At 38.3% G+C, this 22,040-nt stretch overlaps 1 protein-coding gene across 3 annotated transcripts; it reads left to right on the forward strand.

Moving 5' to 3' along the window:
- Positions 1 to 21,413, forward strand: LOC142151981 (neuronal acetylcholine receptor subunit alpha-5). Of its 3 annotated transcripts, XM_075208141.1 has the most exons (6): positions 1 to 394; positions 9,616 to 9,773; positions 11,639 to 11,683; positions 13,587 to 13,696; positions 16,785 to 17,616; positions 21,079 to 21,413. In XM_075208141.1, the coding sequence occupies exons 1-6, from the start codon at positions 328 to 330 to the stop codon at positions 21,250 to 21,252; spliced, it is 1,386 nt and encodes a 461-aa protein (XP_075064242.1). In that variant the 5' UTR covers positions 1 to 327; the 3' UTR covers positions 21,253 to 21,413. The 3 variants fall into 3 exon arrangements, with proteins under 3 accessions (XP_075064242.1, XP_075064245.1, XP_075064243.1); XM_075208144.1 differs by lacking the exon at positions 9,616 to 9,773 and having other exon boundaries at positions 311 to 394; XM_075208142.1 differs by lacking the exons at positions 1 to 394; positions 9,616 to 9,773 and adding an exon at positions 9,841 to 10,767.
- Positions 21,414 to 22,040: the final 627 nt, after the last annotated feature.

Raw genomic sequence — 22,040 nt, forward strand, 5'->3', positions numbered from 1 at the left:
CTGAGCTACCATAGCACTAGCTAGGAACATCTAATCCCATCCCCCTTCGTTCTTCTGCATTTATTGACACATAATGAATTTAGCAGAAGGCAGTTACCAGGTGCATTCACTAGCTCCTGCATGGTAGGGAGAATTATTTTAGCATTGTAATCCACAATAGCATCTTTGCACTCTGCATGTTCTATCACCGCACAATGGTGAGTGCAGGTTAGAACAGAGGAAAATGCAAATATTAGGTGTATGAAAAGCTACTGTACATATTCATTTGGGGAACACCGCAATCATTTCTATTCTTCTGCCATACAAAATGTTTTTTAATGTCTGAAGATGATTGGGTGTGGACACTACCTTCTTTGGCTATTCTTCAGTTTTTGTGACCTGAAAAGAGCTTTTGGTAAGTAAATGACAGCCGTTATGTTGTGATCATTGTTATGCATGTTGTAAGCATTATAGTAAACATATACAGTATCACACTTACATAGGTTTCTTGCCATAATACACAGTCGCAATACAATTCCTACCTGAATGCGCAGTGAAATAGAACTGTTGTTATAATAAGATTCTAGTAGTGAACATTTTTTCTGTGATGTACTGGTGGTTATTCTGCTGTTGGCTTTTGATTACTTCTGTTTATGTATTCATGTTTGTGCATACAAGAAAACTATATATAACTAAACAGCATTAGGTTTCTTATACCCTAGAATCTATATAAAGGAATTGTACTAGTGATTACATTAAGCATTTACATTGTCAATGAACAATAAAGTTGTATTTATACTGTTAGTGTGTGTAATATGTTAGTGTAATATGTTAGTGTTATAACAGGATGATAGTAATAATATAATGAGTATACTGTGTATTGTGACATTCTATACCAAAGTATACTGTGTTTTGTGAAAGTGTATAATACATTACCAATTTAAACTTCATGACAAATGTTTTTTTGCCATTTCAGGTTTAATAGAATGTTAATTGTTATTCACAGTTGAAAATAGTCACAGTGAAATTTGGCAGTCATTTTTTTAAGGCCTCAGAAAAAAAATCAGATTGTAGGTAATTTTGACATAAACCGTTTAATGACGCCTTGTGTATTTTAAACCATTTTGTTATATTTTGGAAATTGTCATTATGCAAAATGATATTTATTTCAGGATTATTTGAAACTTAGTTTTTCCTAGCAGTACAATAAATACACCAATTGTATTTTTGGCATAATGATTCCTGCATACGTAGACAGTTGCCCACTGCAGAGGCATTAATAACTTCTGCTCTGCGGGCAAAATAAATGCTTCAAGTTACTAGGATAAATGGCAGCTTTAGAAAACAATGGTAATTCATTGTGCTATTTATTAATATTGATTCACCAATCCAATTACTTTGTATGGATGTTTGCATTGTCAAATGAATGTAAATACAACATAAAAATATAATGGGTTCCCAGTTTCTATTTGCTGAATATGTCACACCTTATTTATGTATTGTATATAATTAAGAAAAGGCAATGAATGCATTTGTAGCCTATACATAAATATATTTTCATTGTTAGCAAAGACAAGAAGTGATTTGGTTACTATTTAATTTTAAAATATGCCATAAATGCTGCATTGTATTTTAAATTATTTAATGAATAAAATATTTTGGTATACGCATAACATGTTATGTTTTTTTCAGAATTAAAGTTATTGCTTAAAATTATATTGTTGTAGAGTGGGGTGAATTGTACTATCTTACCTTTACCTGAATCCCAGTACAGCTCTGTTGAGTCAATGCATGCAGTGTTTGAGTTCAATTCATATTAGGCATTCATGTGTACTAACTAATCCCTTTTCATAGGGAACAATATGCATTTTACAATGCTTTTTTAGCTATTTTACAGTGTGGCTGAATGCACCACAGTATGGCAGAACACTGGTGTAAAGCAAGTACTGATGTGTATGAACTCTAAATCATTCTGAGTTGCTCACTGAATGCTACCATATTTCGGTGACATTGTTAGGGCCCATACACAATTTTATTTAGGCGTGTGTGGAACTAAAGGAACAGACATAGATGTGGAGGCGGTGAGGGTCAATTTTAATATTTTTGACCTATTAGGCTACTTTTGTATGTCGTTCTCTCACTCTAATTTGTCAACAAGTCCATCGTCCCAACCTCCATTAAGTGTTATAAAATAAATAAATGTTTTATACCAGTAGTTAAAATATTAATAAAGGTTTATTTGCCGATTGGCATGTGGGCCTCAACACATCGTTCCTCTCACACTCAGCAGAGTGTGAAAAAGCTTGTGAGATGATGGTGAGATGATGAACCAATGGTCAGCCTCCCATCCTTGGCCCAGGCCTAGTAGCCTTCCTACAAGTCGGAGACTGCAGGCAGTTGCACAAGGAGGTATAGATGTACCTTGTCCTTTTCTCCTGCACAGCTGTGTGCAATGCACCTGTACTTCCCATTGGATGGCCTAAGTCTAGGAGTCCAGCGTAGCTTAGTTGAATGCATAAGGAGAACTTTACTCTAGCAGGAGATGTGGCTGGTACTGGACATGCAGTAGGAGTGGGCCACCTCCTTGTGAAAATACCAGTTCAGTCAGTGGCAGGCCTACCCAACAAGTGCAGAGCATCGGTCCCCTGATCAGACAGTGGCTCACCAGCCCTAAATTGTTTTTAAATTCACTTTCTTTGTTGTTTACACTTCCGAGAACTTCTAAATTCTGACCCCATCTAAACTTCTCCTGCCAACCCCCTTGGCGTGTTTTCGATAACCTTTTAAATCTGATTACCTGACACGAGTATTCTGCCTGACAACTAATTCTGTTGGCCAATTGCAGCTTATTTCTGCTCCATAGTTACTCACTCTGCCTATCACTAAAGAGACAATCCTCTATTGTAACATCACCAGCATGGCTTCCAATCAGAACACGCCGCATTCCTCTAACTTGCTCCAAAATTCCACCACATTCTACAAAATGCTCCCACAAACACTCAAACAGCCTTAAATCCCATATGTACTCCAGAACTTCCCCACAAGCCCCTCTGGCCTCCCATCATGCCAAACAGACCTCCCCATATGCCAAACAGACCTCCCCACATGCCAAACAGACCTCCCCACCTGTCACACAGACCTCCCCACATGTCACTCAGATCTCCGGACAGACCTCCCAAATGCTCCCCAGACCTTCGCACATGCCTCATATTTCCCCATATGCCACTCAGACTTTCCCAAATGCTACTCAAACTTCCTCACTCACTAACTAATCTACTGATCTGTAGTCATTATACTTACTTTTTGAATGCAGCCCGCAGAGGAAAGAGGGAAATCATGTGGTACAGGATGCACTGCACTCCCTCCTCCTCTGATTGGATGTGCTGCATGACCTCCCTGCAGTGTACAGAGGAGGTCACATGATGCGGAAGCTGCTCTGTCTTACTCTCTGCTTTATAAAGAAGCAGAGAACAAGTCAATGGGGAGCACAGAGATGGTTGTCACAGGTGAAGTCTGCCAGACCATTGGTGCCACGCTGGTAGCCTGTTGCCCACTGATCTATATTAAAAGTGTTACTATTCTGTGTTTGAATATTGTTATAACATTGGACAAAATATGTCTAGAAATGTTCTTTTCTATATAAAGTGCTTCTGGAAGCTGCAAAAGTCATCTCCATGTGTAGATCAATGCTTATTTTCCACCACTTCGAGGACATGTGAAAACATATTCGTGGCCTTTGAACCAGAAAAAGTTAATTGATGGTAAAAATAAATGCTCTGCACTGCTCAATGGTCAGCCACCTGCTACAAAGATACCGCCACCCAGATATGCCTTCTGCACCCCCTGGATCTCAAATAATCATACTCTGCAAAACAAAAGCTTGTTCTTTCATAACTGAGCGCATTAATGAATTGAGTCCACCCCTCGACAAGAACTCCCTGACCCACCCAGCTTTTTACATCAGTTTGTGTGTTGCTTAAAATTAGGACCATTTGGACAGAAGTTGCATTTGCACTGGGGGAGAAACATTTTTGTACTTCCATAAATGATTCGTAGTGACCTACAAATATTATCCATTTAAATGACAACTTCCAAATGTTTATTTATAAGTCATAGCCAAAGTGTATTAGCTCGGTTTAGCTGAAGACATTACCCAAATGAAACATTGATATATGATTTATAATTATTTCAATTATACTTTACAATTGGCTGTTTGCTATTAAAATACAGTTCCAGTGTACTGCTTCTGCTCATAATTAAATCTCTAGAGCTGCTCACTAAGCCATGATCTAAATGTGGCAGGGATGAGCGGAATACATGTCTAATATTACAATTGCTCATCTGAAGGGATTCTTATGACTGGTGCTCTTTGTATAATTTAGTGGGGTGAACTTCACATACAGGTGTGGTGTGAATGTACATGAAGCTCAAATCATAATTAATACTTCCCTTCATCCAGCAATAGAGCAGAGGTGACAGTGACTGCCAAGCAATTTATTTTTAGTTACATTATAAATTAACCTAATGGTGTGTCCAGGAATTAAATAGATTTTGTATTCTTTGTTGTGCGCCAGAGTGAAATGCAGACCAGGTTAAGGGGTCTTATACAGCAAGGGTGACTCCTGCAATAAGATTTGCCAGAAATAGCCTCCCTGTGCAAACTGTCAGACAACCTGTCAGCTACTAATGAATACAGGTCGGCTTTGCTCTAATTGGCCAGAGCGTGACAGAGACGCTCTGTGTTAGTACTGCTTACACCCCACAATGATGCACTACAGGTCCCAGTGAACCCTGAATGACAGAGCATGCTCGCACTAGTTGTTCTACAAGCATCAGCATATTCAAGCATGCTTTTTTTTTTTAATTGCACGTATCGTAAATAAGTAATTTAGCTTTTTTTATTACATGGATTTTATGCCTGCACTTTTGGAGTAAATATGGCCAACTCTATGTAATAAGCTGCTGAATCACAGCAACAGATACGTGTAACATAAAATAGAGTGTCTTGAGCAAAGATATGACAATCATCATCAGAAATTTATGTTTGGCCTATATATTAAGTTACTAAATAAATATCACACACATTTATTTATTTATTAAAATATTTATCTAAACAAAAGACTCCATCACAACCCCAATTTTACCACTTTATTAAAAAAAAAAAAAAAATTCAACCACAACTTTCTTGGTGGGAATAAACTAAAAAAAAGCACCCCTCACAGAATTCCATAATTTATCAATAAAATAACTAGCGTTGAGCCAATCAAAAGTGGCTAGTGACATTTATGATTGCCTGACTAGCTATTAGTCACTGGCAGGGCCGGACTGGGAGTAAAAATCAGCACCTGGCATTTCAAGCATACAGTCCCATCTCTGTTGATGAGCAGGACAAAACCGTGTGCCGCTGTGCAGCAGCGGCGCCGTCAGGGGTGTGACCACATTATGTTGGGGGCGTGGTCAACATGGGGCATTGATACATACATACATTATAATAAAACATTACATTTATCAGGCTCTCCCCATCATACCACCCCCCACCCCAGAATCACATTACAACACCCCCATCCCACTATGCTTCTGATGCTGCTGATATCCATCAGAGTGGGAACTTCCTGTAGAGTGAGCAGGGAAGCTCTTAGTCTCACAAGATTAATAAATCTCATGAGACTTAGAGCTCCTCGGCTTTCTCTGCAGGCTGTGTCCTATCCAGGGACTGGGAGCAGCTATTCGCTCCCTCCTGCTAACCAGAGCTGGATTAAGGCTCAGGGGCCCTAGGCACTTAAGACAGAGAAACTCCTTCCTATGAAGTAATATGATTATTAGACACATTTTCAACAAATACACAGGCAATACTGTGAGCATTACTGTTAGGTGCACACAGTTCTGCCTTCAATAGCAGTACAATGTGAAGTAGGACATACCTCCCAACTGTCCTTGCAGTCAGACCAAATCCTGACAAAGCGGGACAGTCACCCACCAAATTCAGGACAGTTGGCAGACTGTCCTGGTCTCCTACCTGTCTTGTCATTGTCACCACTTGTGGCTGCTGGTGTCTTTAGATCAGTTGCTGCTTGTCTGGATCCTGGAATGTTGGAGGCCCTATTAGAAAAAAATAAATGGGTATATGAAATTTAGAAAACTCCAACCAGCACCGGTGTTAAATCAATATAGCACCCACGTTTAAAATTTAGGCCTCACTCCAGCCCCAACATTAAAATAATAGTATTCACATTTGATAAATACATCTATTTCCCTCCAACTAGCCATGACATTAAATAGTATATACATTTAATAAATATACCTATTTCCCTACAACCAGCCCCAAACATTAAATAGTATTCCCATTTAATAAGTTAACCTATTTCCCTCCCTCCAAACAACCCCAGCAAGAAATTAAATAGCATTTATGTTTAATAAAAATAACCCATTTCCCACAACCATCTCAGGCATTAAATAATTCATAATCACATTCAATAAATATACCTCATTTTCCCCAAGCAGCCCCACATTCACTTAATAGCACACATTATAGTCATATACTGTCCCCCACACACATTATAGTCATATACTGTCCTCCCACACACATTATAGTCATATACTGTCCCCCCACACACATCACAGTCATATACTGTCCCCCCACACAAATTACAGTCATATACTGTCCCCCCACACACATTACAGTCATATACTGTCCCCCCACACACATTATAGTCATATACTGTCCCCCACACACATTGGCCATTTTTATTGTCCCCCTCCTACAGTCATTGCCCCCTGCAGACATTTTCACTCACCCCCTTCCCCCTGCAGACATTTTCACTCACCACCCTTCCCCCTGCAGACATTGTCACTCACCCCCCTTTCCCCTGCATACATTGTCACTCACCCCTCCCTTTCCCCTGCATACATTGTCACTCACCCCCCTTTCCCCTGCATACATTGTCACTCACCCCCCCTTTCCTATGCATACATTGTCACTCACCCCCCCTTTCCCATGCATACATTGTCACTCACTCCCCCCCACTTCCCCCTGCAGACATTTTCTTCCCCCTGCAGACATCACTTCTCCCGTGCAGTAACTTTTAGTTATTGCCCATCCCAGCCCTCCTCCCCAGTACCTGTCACCAGTGCCGTAACTAGACATTTTAGTGCCCTGGGCGAGACAGGGCACCGGCGCCCCCCATCTAAGTGGGAGTGGCATATGACAAGTGGGTGTGGCCAACCTAATGTGTGGGTGTGGCTAGAAATGTACTGAAAGAATTCTGATATGTATGCAAAAAATATATAGTGATAGGTATTGTAATATTTTATGCACTTAATACTCAAATAATTACAAATTATTAGATACATTTTATAAATCACCCCGAATTATACAGCTTTGCACCCTGAAGCAGAACCCTTCCCAAATATAAATATTGCACCCAAAAACAGAACACACCTTAATGCAGAGAGCAGTAGCCAAAGCAACACCCAGAGGCAGACCCTCCCTCACTTTTCAATCCCACTACAGAACATAGCAGCAAAATATAAAGCATCCTTTCAGCACAGTCGGCACTCAAAATCAAATGCAGCTTGTTACGCCCAGGATTTAAATCTAGCAGGATGGCTAGCATAGATGAAGAAACTGAAGCCATTAGAGGGATAGCAGGACCATGGTGCCCCTTTTGCTGCTAGCAGCAGCTTACAATGGGGCATTGTGACTTTTTTCAGGATCTGTGAAACAGCACACAGTAGACACTCCTAAAGTGAACAGGAGAGAACCATAAACCATTCCACCCAAAAGTACAAGCTCTTTTTTGTACTTTACAATGCTTAACCACACACTACAAATACATAGCTTGCCCACACACACTACAAATACATAGACTGTCCACACACATAATATAAATACATTTTCACTTACCTTTCCATCGCCTTTATCTCTTCTGTTCTTCTTTCTCCTGTATTGCGCTGCTGCTGCTCCTATTTGCCCCAGCAGTGCTCCTCGCTGAATCCTCACTGAAAATTACGTCGGGCGTGATGACGTCACGCCCGACATACAGTGGGAGCGAGGAGACTGCCGGGAGGCGCCGGGAGGTCAGGTGACTTTTTTTATTTTTTTTAAATCTTTATTAACACTGCTGTAATTTTTTTTTTTACTATGCCGGCGGGGAGGGGATGGTAGCGGACGGCTGCTGCGCCCTCTTGGGTTTGCGCCCGGGGCGACGGCACCGCCCGCACCACCCTAGTTACGGCTCTGCCTGTCACTATCCCCTGGACGGAATAAAAAAAAAACAGCGCACCAACTTACCGAAGGCGGCTGCGTCGGCGCGATGTAACGTCATTGCGCGGCCACGCGGAAGTTTAAAAAAGAAAAAAGAAAAGAAAAAATTGCGGGACTGGAAGTGCAGGGACCGGACCGGCCCATACAGTCATCGGCCCTCCTGGCAAATGCCAGAAGTGCCAGATGGCCAGTCCAGCCCTGGTCACTGGACTCTTCTGTATCTTGAACTGTACTTACAGTAGGTATAACAATATGTGCGTAACCAAGATTATTCTTGTACTATAACATATAATCTTATCATATAATTTAGCACAGCACAGTTCTCTTTAGAGGATCACTGGAGGCTCAAAACAAATGAAAGCTAACTGAACTACTATTATACCCCGTTCACACTGGCTGAAAAACCTGGGTTATTGCCAGGGCGAGCCCCGGTGACCCGGGTCTAGGCTCAGTGTGAACGCAGGGCCCCCTGCGTCTACCCGGGTCGGATTTGCATGGTTATTCCTTTTGTCTGTCACGGGTAGATGCCAGTCTGAATGCTGAGACCAGGGTTTTTCAATCAAATGATAAGTCAATATTTTATCATTCTTTTTTTTTTTTATTATTGTTCTTTTTTTTTTTTGGCAGACCCGGTTTCAGTGCACCCGGTTGACCCAGGAATTTGCCAGGGTGGGAGGCTCTGTCACCAGCAATATGCCGGGTTCATATAACCGGGATATTGTCGAGTTGGCAATGTGAAAGTGGTATTAGTAGTTAGTTACAATCAGCTAGAGCTAGATTTTTTATGAAATGTTTTCGATGAAACCACCTGTTTCAGTGTTTTCATTGGATTTACTAAAGGCCAAACCGCTAGTTAAATGGCTGAAACCACTTGTTAAAAAAACGTCACTTTATAATTCGCCATCCCGATTTACTAAGCTGCTGTTTGACAAACAACCAAAGCAAGAGGTGTTTGTGAGAGGTGACTACATGCTGTTTGAGCTATTTTAACATTCAGAACATAACAGGAGGCAGTATTGACTTGTGAATTATGGGGACAATACATTATTTATAAAAGGGCAAAATTAATTTAAAATTAACTTACGGGGGGCAAATTTTATTTTTCATTATATTAAGGGGGCAATATTATTGTATTATTATATACTATATAATGAGGGCAATATGTAGTGCCACATGTGTGCATCGTACATAATTATTGCCCCCATTAGCAATCAAATAGTATAGCCCTTTTAATATAATTATATATTCATATTAGCCCCATAATATAAATCAGTAATATTGGCGCAGTGTTTTGGAATTTAAATTATTTAAAATAAATGTATTTATTTTTTCATCTTATGCTAAGTTTGTTTATTTTGTTTGTCTATACATAGGGATATCTGAACCATCTTTTATTGCCAAAAGTGAAGATCGATTGTTCAAATATTTATTTCAAGAACAAGATTATCAGAAGTGGGTTCGTCCAGTTGAACAATTAAATGACACCGTGACAGTGAAGTTTGGCCTTGCAATCACACAGCTTGTGGATGTAGTATGTATAGTACTTTTTATCACTATAATTTAGACCAGAGTTTCTGTTTTATTATGTTATTTTTGTAGAAAACTTTAAAAAGAGAGAACACATACTATTATTTACATCTCCATACATAATAATAATAATAATAATAATAATAATAATAATAAAAATTCTTATTATTCTTATTAGTAACATTTATACATATAACATCAGAATACTCCACAGTGTTTACAAACAGTAATAAAGCAAAACTGGGTGATAACAAGCACAGAGGTAAAAGGGCCATGCTCACAAGCTTACAATTTATAGGAAAATAGGAGTTTGTTACATAAGGTTAAATTCCACAAATTACATATTGGTCTAGCTAGTTTGTACTGGGAAAAAGTACTTAGTGGGGTTATATGATACAGTCACACAGCACTATATGTTTGGGGTCAGAAAGATTTTGAGTGTATTAAGAGAATAAATGTAAGGTTTGCTTGAACTCTTTAGGGGCTAGTAATCAGGTAGGGTATTTTAAGTAGGTTAAGACAGTGGTTTGGGAATTCGAGAAGCTTACCTGAAGAGAGCTAGGAAAATCTTGTATGTGGGAAGGAATTTCACAGAGTATGTGCGGACAGAAAAGAGTACTGCACTCACCAATAGGAGCAAATAATTAGTTAGGATGAGAGGCACGCATATCTTGGGCAAAGTGAAGGGATTGAGCCAAGGGATATCTTCAGACATATGAAGAAATTTATGTTGGTACAGTTTTGTTAATGGCTTTCTTTGTAGACTGTCAGAGCAGAGCAGCAGTAGAAGAATGTTCGATGAAAAGGAAAATTGTAAGGGTGTAAATCTGGTTAGAGGAAGACCAGTAACAATGGATTTGTAATAGTTAATGTAGGAGATAATAATTGTGTGAATTAAAGTTTTTGCAGTGTCTTGTGTGAGATTCCAGAGATGCTTCTGATATTTATGTTACTGGATAAGGAGGTAGATTGGATTTGACGAACAAAGGACAGCCTTGGTAGGTATTCTCAGTGTTCTACCGAATACAGTGTTTGCATGATAAGTTAGTGGTCAACGGTGTGAAATACGTCAGAAAGGTCAAAAAGAAATAATAACGAATATTGTCCTTTAGATTTATCTTCGACCAAACTAGTCAGCACAGCGTATGTGGAGTGCTGGGAAGTAAAGCCTGTAGAGGTTCCAAGAAAGTGATGTGAGGAAAGGAAGCAGATCAGGCATTTTTTGTCTGAGCTCACTCTGGAATTATTCTAGTTATACATGTTGAGATGAGACATACAGGTCTGGTTTCCTGCAGATCATGAGAGATAATGTAATGTGACAGAAGCAGGATCCCTGCAATGCTGGTAGCTATTGAGCTGAGGCAGAGAATCTCTTAGCAAAGGGTTGAATTTTGCAATTGTAAAACGCCACAACTCAGCATCACAGATACATTACTATTTTCCTGTTTTCAATAGCTTTTTAAGTTTGAAGTTGTTTGCATCGGAGTTCTTTGCATTATAAAGTCATAAATGTCTGTGTTAATAATTTCTATTAATGATTAGCATTTGTTTATTATCCATATTAAAATAAAGTTTCTCAAAAATCACACTCTAAATCCATAGAACTGTACGTGATATTCCTTTTTCTGTTGTTTAAACTATGACAATTTTTTATTGTTATTTTTAATTTAATAATTAGATAAGACAGTCTAATATTACCTAGAAAATCTGCATCATACTGTATAAGCTACCAGGGTTTATTGTACATTCAAAAATATGTGTAGTACATACTGTATGTTACACTGCACGTGCCTTTTTCTTATTAATATAAATGGTACTGGAGATCTAAAGTTACAAATAATCCCTATAAATATTTGTATTCTCTTACAGGATGAGAAAAATCAGCTGATGACCACTAATGTCTGGATAAAGCAGGTATGCATTAGTCCTTGCACATGTATGATATGGAAGGCTAGGTACACATTGCACAAAGTTTCATCATTCAGTCTCAGAACATACTGACAAATTATTCCACCTACAGCACTCTCTACATTTATTCGAACGAAATAAACGTTGACACAGTGACAGGTTCCTACTCTCTGTCTGGGCAGACAGTCATGTAAGTGCAGACACACTGCAGGATCGAAAGGCGGTTGGAACGAGATTATTAAACAGAACAAGCAATCAAATGAAACAACGATCAGACCTTTGGAACAACTGTGGTTCATTGCGCAAGCAAACACACTAATGCGATATCGGGCCAAATGGTCGTTTATCGGGTGTTTGGCCCGATATTTGGCTGAAAAACCTCCATTGTGTACTTAGCTTAAGGGGTGATCTGAATTCTATATCTATGGAAGAAACATAGTTTATTTGAAGTAATAGTTATGTAAAGTTTATAAAGTGTTTTCCTTTTATAACTTAATTCATTCCTTCTATTAATCTCTCTCATCTACTCCTTGTCCATTTATTCCAATTAATAATAAAATAATAATACTAATTTAGTATATTCAACTCCATCCTTAACCCCGCAGTAGGAGAATGGCGGAGAGATGGATAGGCGCATAGAGATTACTGATCTCTGTGGAGCAATGGTCCATGACCCCTTAGAAACCAATGATTTATATGTGATTTAAATTATTTCTTTCCTGCTTCCATACTCTTCTGCCAAAAGCCAGAACTTAAATTAAAATGTCCGTGTTAACACAGCCTAATACTATTGAACAGGAGATTTACAACCTCAAACACTTCTGCTTATTCTCAACAAAATCCCTTGGGCACCCTCATCACCCTGCGGTAAACACTTCTGCTCATTCTCAACAAAAGCCTTTGGGCACCCTCATCACCCTGCGGTAAACACTTCTGCTCATTCTCAACAAAATCCTTTGGGCACCCTCATCACCCTGCGGTAAACACTTCTGCTCATTCTCAACGAAATCCTTCGGGCACCGTCATCACCCTGCGGTAAACACTTCTGCTCATTCGCAGCGAAATCCTTTAGGCACCGCCATCACCCTGCGGTAAACACTTCTGCTCATTCTCAACTAAATCCTTTGAGCACCGTCATCACCCTGCGGTAAACACTCATGCTCATTCTCAACTAAATCCTTTGGGCACCGCCATCACCCTGCGGTAGACACTTCTGCTCATTCTCAACAAAATCCTTTGGGCACCCTCATCTCACCCTGCGGTAAACACTTCTGCTCATTCTCAACAAAATCCTTTGGGCACCCTCATCTCACCCTGCGGTAAACACTTCTGCTCATTCTCAACAAAATCCTTTGGGCACCCTCATCTCACCCTGCGGTAAACACTTCTGCTCATTCTCAACAAAATCCTTTGGGCACCCTCATCTCACCCTGCGGTAAACACTTCTGCTCATTCTCAACCATATCCTTTGGGCACCCTCATCTCACCCTGCGGTCAAAAATGAAATCTCTTCTTTGCTCCTCTTACTTTACTACCTGACCCAGTTATCCCCATAATCTCATTTCCTCATATCTTGATCGTCCTGTCCTACCACCTCTGATACTTCATATAACTGGAATCTTTAATCTCTCCTTATTATCTTGTATTTTCCAATCTTGAGACATGCATTGATTACTCACGTCCCATTGAAACCATCTTTTGATCCAAACTAGGTGAAATACTATGTCTGTAGGTGGGATATGCCTGTGTGCATCCAGGATAGAGACACTTATTTGCATAAATCACTAGGGAGATGTCTTACAAATCTCCCAACGTTACGTACTTTACTTCATTTTTTCAGTTAGTTTGTTACTTTTCCATATTTAATAAACAAATACTTAACTGTGGTAACTTACTTTGTTTCAATCAGGAATGGGTAGATGTCAAGCTACGGTGGGCACCTAAAGAGTTTGCTGGAATAACTTCAATTCGTGTTCCATCAGATTCTATCTGGATTCCTGATATTGTTCTCTATGACAAGTAAGTGCATTATATATATAAAATAAGTTATACAAAAAGAAAGAAAAACTAAGTGCTTATTGTTTTTCTTGTAGAAATAAAATTATAAATTATAAATATACTTATATAAAACACACTAATTGTATAAAAGTAATAGTGAATAAAGTCCAGACTTTTATGAATTCATCCTTCCTTTCCGTTCTGTATTACTCAAGATATCGCGTGTCATCCCCTAGTGGTGTTACACTTGCCAGAAGTATACCTCAATCTAGCCTTTGTAAGAGGAACTAGTACAGGTGTAATGATCTGCTCGAAAAAGGTTGTTTCTCTCACAATTCAATTCCCCATTTGCGGTTGAGAAATATGTGAAATAAAAAGGAGCAAATCTGGCATAATATTGACTAAATTTAAAGAACTTTCAATTATGAAAAATCCAAATGCAAACTCACATTTTGATTTAACATATCCCAAGTGTAAACAATTGGCAAAATCTCCAACCAGAGGAAACAGGATATCTATAGCCAGCGTTAACAAGATCTAAAAGATTCAGAGAAACACTGGATGCTTGATCCTAATCAAGATGGTCATCCTTATCCTGGTAGGTGATATGGATGGAGGATGAGGAGAAAATCTCTGTGCACATTTGTTTACACTTGGGATATGTTACATGTTTTATATATTTTCAACAATGTGAGTTTGCATTTGGATTTTGCAGAACTAAAAGTTCATCAATTTTAGACGATATGCCAAATTTGTTCAATCTTTTTCGAGGAGATCATTACATCTTTTCCTCTTACAAAGGCTAGATTGAGGTATACTCCTGGTCAGTGTAACATCACTAGGGGGTGACACGCGTGATATATTGTATAATACAGCATGGATAGGAAGGATGAATTCATAAAGTCTTGACATTAATCACTATTACTTTCTATACACTAGGGTGTGTTTACTGTATTATTTGCATTATCCTACTACACAATTTGGATTTTGTTTATTTCTATGGTATTTTTTGGATCACATAATAGAAGAAGAAAAAGAAGTTACAGACACATCAAGACCACAAAATATAAGTATATTTATTATTTAATTTCTGAATTTTAGAGAAACCATAAGCGCTTAATTTTTTCTTCTTTTTGTATCATTTTAATTGTATTTAAATTAGTGTATGGTTTTATTTGGATTAATTTAAGCTGCATGTAGATGTGGAGCGCTGGGAAATTCTAAACACATATAATTTATATATAATAAGTGACATAAATATATGTAAACTATCCTGTAAAATACATACTTATATTTGTACTGATGTCTTCACTTATATTTAGAGAGTAATTGATATCACTCCCATAAAATATAACTTTTATTTAGAGAATAGTGATGTCACTTGTTCCACAGGACTCATTTTTAACGTGTTGCGTAATGTAATGTATATTTGTCAGTGAACATAAAACACAACTGGATATGAGGATCACCTGCTTCAAGTAACTTGCTTTGTTTCAAATTGAAAGTTGTGTATTATAAGAAATAATGTATGGCTTTACAGTAAAATATAAAGAATATTAGAAGTCACCTCAGAGCTCTGTGACCTAAATGAAAAGATTTGGCGGTTTTGTGCGTTTATATATCCTGATGCATTTAATGTCCCTATATTTTACAGTAGGATACATTTTTCCCATTTTATATGGCATAATATACCCCTGACTGTTAATTATAAGGACATTACAAGTCGCCATATGCAGGCAGTGTACAGTTATATAAGTCATGGATCTCCAAGGTGAATTCTCATCATTTACAGCAGTGTTTATGTTATTTCTTATAATACACAAGTTTTAATAAAAAAAACAAAACATAAAAACAAAAGATATAGTCGCACTGACACAAATATATATATAGAAAACAGACTCAGACTTTCAAACATACTGGCAAATGCACATACACACATTATTTTTAGTAATACACTGTATATATTTTAAACGTGTAATTATTATTTTATTTTATTTATTTCTCTGTGGTGTCCTAAACCTATAAACCTCAACCCACCCTTGTGGTTATAGGTTTACGGCACAACAGGAACACCTACTTTAGAATGGTAGATGATGCTGCAGAGTCAGTGATCCCTACTATCAGCCAAAACACAACCATTTCCTCTGCCAGCTTCATTCAAATCCGGTTGGAATATGGTTTCTTCCATGCGCATCCAATGACATCACAGGTTATAGGTTCGGTAGCAGCTGCTTCTATATTATAATGTAATTACAGCAACTGGGGAAGTGAGTAATGTATAACTGGCATGTTCTGACATCAGAATGTGCTCATTATACAAGTAAAAGTTACAATAGCATCAATGGACAACCATCTTTTAATACTGAATGTATTGCAATTTTATGTTTGACAAGTACAACAAAATTTTTTTTTTAATATCAAAAGTATACAGCATATAAGTTTAGCTGAGAATAAAAAGCAGGTTCTGGGAGATGGTGGTGGGGAAGGGTTCACGTTTGAGGATGTATTACAGGCAGCTGATATATATCATCATTCTTTTTTTAAGTGATCTGTAATTGAAGAGTCCTGGTAAAGCATGGCAGAGATAGTACAAACTGTTCAAACCTTTTAGTCCTATCTGATGTAAAAGGTAGGGAACCCCCTAGGGATTCAAAATGACACTGAAGCACAAACAGCTTTAGGCAGGAGCCAACAGAATGTTCGGCTCTTGTAGCTTTCTCAATGTTTACTACAATTTTTTACTACATTATTACATTGCTTTATCTTTCTGCCTTCCTTCTATGCTTTTCAGTCCTGTGTTTATATCATAAGGTAAAGTTGTTGTTTTTTTTCTTTCCCCTGGATACAAGATAAAGCTGCTCAGACAATTTGTACAAATGTTAGATAAAATTATCTCTAATGCCAACAATTTTGTAATTAAAGGACTAAAAAAAGCAGAAACTGAAGCCAGAAAAATACAGAAAATAATAAAAGCAGTGGGGGTGGGGATTTACAAGTCCCTAAATTAAACTAATCTATAGATGGAGAACCAGTTTTTAATTCATGCAGAAGTAACAGAAAGGGCATTGCATAAAAATATACTGTTTATGAATAACTCTCTTTATTTTAGTGCTGATGGTCGTTTTGAAGGCTCTGTTACAAAAGCTGTGGTGAGATATGATGGCACCATAAGCTGGACGCCACCTGCCAACTATAAAAGTTCTTGTATCATTGATGTTACCTTTTTCCCCTTTGACCTGCAAAACTGTTCCATGAAGTTCGGATCTTGGACTTATGATGGATCACAAGTTGATATCATTCTAGAGGATTATGATGTAGACAAGAGAGACTTTTTTGATAATGGAGAATGGGAAATAGTAACTGCTACAGGAAGGAGAGGGAACCGAACAGATGGCTGCTGTTGGTATCCATTTATTACCTATTCCTTCGTCATCAAACGTTTGCCGCTCTTTTATACACTTTTTCTTATCATTCCTTGTATAGGACTTTCCTTCTTAACCATCCTGGTATTTTACCTGCCATCCAATGAAGGTGAAAAAATCTCACTTTGCACCTCTGTGCTCGTGTCTCTGACAGTTTTCCTCCTAGTGATTGAAGAAATCATTCCGTCATCCTCCAAGGTCATACCTCTTATTGGAGAATATTTGGTATTTACCATGATATTTGTAACTTTATCAATTGTTATAACAGTTTTTGCCATAAATATTCACAACCGTTCTTCTGCAACACATAATGCAATGGCACCATGGGTCCGGAAGATCTTTCTTCACAGACTCCCTAAGCTGCTCTGTATGAGGAGTCATGTAGACAGGTACTTTACACGAAAAGAAGAGACTGGGATAGTAAATGGACCGGAGACATCCAGGAATACATTAGAGGCAGCTTTGGATTCCATCCGTTACATAACAAGGCATGTGGTTAAGGAAAATGAAGTTCGTGAGGTATGTATAATTGTGTTCATCTATTATAGGAAAATTGACATTAAAGTATATTTTTAATGTGTTGCTCTAATGTAAATATAATTGAACATTGTAGAAGATTCTTAAAGAATAATGTCCCCGAAAGACCAATGTGTTGAAAATGGGGCTGTAATCTTTACCATGGAATGCTACACGTGGTTTGTTACCCATGGTTCTAGACAGTGCTCTTAGAACTGGAGCCACAGATAACCAACGGAATGCCACTTTCCGCAGTACAATACCCACCTCCCACGCTTTATGTGTATGCCACCCTTTAGGTGGAATTACCTTTTAATATTAACACATCAAGGTGTGACAGCTGGCTCATAGTGAAACATTATTTTCACTAGCGATGGTCAATAAACACATGCACTCCCTTTTCTTTTATAAACCCAGCAGAATAGAGCTCCCGTTGGCAAGTGTACTGAGCTCGTTTGGTGCCTCTACCTGTACCACACTGGCATTATGTGAGTTGTGCGCTCTTGTGCAATTTAGTCAGACAAGTGTTAGAATGCTTCACTAGTCTAAACTAGTGCCACTATGTGGATATATTATAAGCAATACAATACATGGGGAAAATTCCACGTAAATGGGGTTTTGTATTAATTTCTATTTTCTTTGCAGTACCAGTGCTCTATTTGCAGCAATAGTCAAACCCATCAAGATATAGCATTATTGAGATATGTTGTAGGAAAATACTTACTCTTCCTTGCTCTGTATTTACCATATTAGAAACCTGTGTATATGTCTGCATTAAACTGTAATACAGGCTTTCCTCTCTTACAGTAGCCTTCACTCATATTTCACTTGTAGAGACAGTGGATTGGGCTGTTCCTGTCTTCCCTGTGCCACTACATTTTTCTGCCACCTTCTGTATCGTATTCTTTTTCCAAAGTCCATTTTCTTTCCTGACCCACTGAAGCTGCAGTTTGGTGCACTGCTTTGCTGTTTACCCTAGATCTACAGCCTCATTTTTGCCCTGTACTAACCATGTACCACAAACCTAGGAAACTAGGGTAATCTCTATTACATACTTACGTCACTCGGGTCCGATTTTACTTTTTATTTCCCATCCTAATTCACTTCTTCTGCTCAATATAATCAGGGGAGAGCTTGGCTAAACTCAAACAAATAATTTTTTGTATATTGTCCTAGCACATCCATGATCACGGTTAAGATTTTGATGAGTGTATTATTAGAGTGTACTATTTATGTGTATTGAAAATGCCAGATGTATAATGTATTACAATAAAATGTTATGGTCCCAAACCCCACAACATCCCATTTGTTTAAACTAAATAAAATGGAAATAATTCAGCCTTAATTAATTGCCTGGTTAAATGTTTATTAAATGTAAATATATTATTAATATGAAACACAGTTGTGCAACATGGGCAGGTGGATTTACCTGCTGTCCTAGACTAGGGCCTATCTGACCTCTCAACAAATCTAAGCTTAGCTCCGTTCCCATAGATGACTTGCAGTGTCCCTATGGAGAAAATCTAATTCTCTGGCTGGCTTCTAGTGCTAGAAAATACTCAGCCTACGGTTTTGTGCCTTTATATGGTCACCAAACTTTTTGGTTGCCCTCTAATATGCTTATATTTTAGAGTAGAAGGGAAATTATTCCCAATTTATATGGCATAATGTACCAGCTACTGTAAATTATAAGGACATTACAAGCCACCAATGAGTTAAATTACCATTTAAAAAGTTAAACAGTAGGAAGAAGGAGGAGGGCTGAATGCTGTTATAAAGGGTATCAAGGTAAATTTGGATCATTTACACATAGTTGCCAACTTGCTATTGTTGCTTTCTGGGAAATCCTGGAGGGGTGTGTGTCCTGGAGGGGTTGTGTCCACAGTGAATCACGTTATTTTGGCCCCACCCCCGCAACAAAAATCAACATTTTTGTAGTGGGGGCTGATCCAAAATGACTCGATTCACTCCGAATCGCGTCATTTAGGTTCCCTGCAGGCAGGTTACAGGAAAATTGCCTGCTCTCCTGGCAGTCCAGGAGACCTACTCAGAATTTGGGAGTGTCCCGGACAAATATTTACAGCAGGGGTTACGTTATTTCTTATAATACACAACTTTTAATTTAAAAAACATAAAAATAAAGATATAGTCACACAGAAACAAATATATGTAGGAAAACAGACTCGGACAGAGACAGAGACTTACTCTGCAAGTAATGAATTAATTTATCACATGGCCAATGCTTACCTACAACATTTTGGGGATTGCCCTGTTTTCCATGGGATTAAAATTCTACAGCTCTTCAGTCAAGATTATGGTGCAGTGTCCTTATCGGTGCGGCCTGAGGTGTCCCTAATTTCTCCATTTTAGACATTGGGATGTAATGATCTAAAGTGATGACAGAATAGGGAGATAACCGCTACATAGTTATATCTGCAGTGGTAACAGTCAGATGCAAACAGTAAAAAGACGTCTTACGTGGAGCAGGGAGATTTGCAGTCCTTACAGCATTTGAGTTGACTGGAAAATTCATTATCTTCCCAGTTGTAGCCATTGTTTTTTCTCTCTTTGTAAAAAGCACTGCTTTAAGTTTACATTGTAATGGGCCACTCCAGACCCAAATTTATGGCATATATCAAGTTCCACATAATTTATTTACCTTTTCTGTTTGCCAAAACATTGTCCAAAAGAAAGATGGCATAGTGTTTTTATTTTGGTTTTCTTTCAAGTGATCTGCACCATGTACAGACCTTTACTAATTGCTTGCATGTGACATAGACAGAATGATAAATAGGGAACACAGAGCCAAAGTACATCCAGTGCATGTGCCCAACTCCCATGATGGCATTTATCTGGGGTTAAATCCATGCTCTTGCCTAAGTCTATGCCATGGAATACTGGATACAATAACTACCATGTCACGATGGGGGGCACGGCAGCGCCATGATGGGAGAATACCTAGCGCTTTTGAAGTGTCCCATATTTTCCTGCCCTCCCCTCCCCTCCAAACACCTCCATTGCCGTGAGCACACTGATGCAGAGCAGCAGTGAATAAGATTTACCTTCCCAATCTCCCACCTGAGATTAACCGAATCGGGATGGTGGGACACAGCCCTCACATTGGGACTGTCCCACCTAAATCGGGCAGTTTGGGAGGTATGCATTTCACAGACAAATGCAACATGAGGCAACTCTTTTGCAGAGCAGCGTTGAAAATGTTGTGCAACTCTACACACACAACACAGCAAATTAGAAGCCCAATATATCAACAGCAAAAGCAAAGCACACCAACATATGAGGACCACCTAAAATGTTACAATTACATTATTGAGTTGCTGTATTTTTTATTGTATATGTTTATATAAAATAAAATTTCGAGCAAAGAAATTGGGAAGTTGTATCACATCACAAGAATAAAGTTGGTGCAGCTTAACTAACAAGTAACAATTTTGTTTTGTTTCCCAGGTTGTTGAAGATTGGAAATTTGTGGCTCAAGTTTTGGACCGGGTATTTTTATGGACATTTCTTCTAGTTTCAGTTCTTGGGTCCGTATTTCTGTTTATCCCAGTTATACACAAGTGGGCGAACATCATTGTGCCTATTCATTTTGGGAATATGCATGCCGACAGAACTACATAGTCTATATATGTATATCATATGTTTCTTAAAATATTGAATGCATATCCCATATATTTGCTGCTGGATGTAATATTTTGAAAATTAATGCTTTGAAAGAAAATATTTTTATTTGATTAGCTTGAATAGTTAAAATAAAATATATATATATAAAATGAATTAAATATGTGTACAACCAACTGGTTTGTTAAATATCTGTTTGATTAAGGTAAGTTGATCTTGCTGCAAAACTTTTAAAAAATATTTTGACAGTACTTCAGAAGTTTACCATACATGCATCTGCAGCGGTGAGAGAGGCGCGGCAATACTGATCCATCCACTCTGGAGACCGCTCGCTTTGCTTTTCTGAACATGCAAGGGGGGCGGAGCATAAGCAGTCTGAACTTTGACAATGCAAATCCACAAAATATGAATTGCTTCTAAACCGCCTAGCATGTAAGACAATTAAAAAACACTAAAGCAAATAGTTCCACTTGTAACCCAGTAGAAGATTATCAAACATTTTATTGAATATTGGCTCCGAAGTGCATATGTTTGAAGTAAGAATGGCAGGGTGATAGGAATAGGTTTGTACAGTATGAATCCCAGACATTATTTCACAGTGATTAGGATAAATTTCAGCTATCGTTCATGACTCCTTGGCGGGTTCTGAAAGAAAGCAAAAAAACCCAACAACCTCAGCTCAGTACCTGATTTCAGAGGCCTGGTTTTGTTTAAAGCAAAAAATATAAATAATTAAAAAAAAATGGGCAGCTAGACCCCTTCCCAAATCTTTAACTAGCCCCAGTGAT

This window comes from Mixophyes fleayi, chromosome 4, assembly GCF_038048845.1.
Source record: "Mixophyes fleayi isolate aMixFle1 chromosome 4, aMixFle1.hap1, whole genome shotgun sequence".
In the NCBI taxonomy this organism is placed as follows: Eukaryota; Metazoa; Chordata; class Amphibia; order Anura; family Limnodynastidae; genus Mixophyes; species Mixophyes fleayi.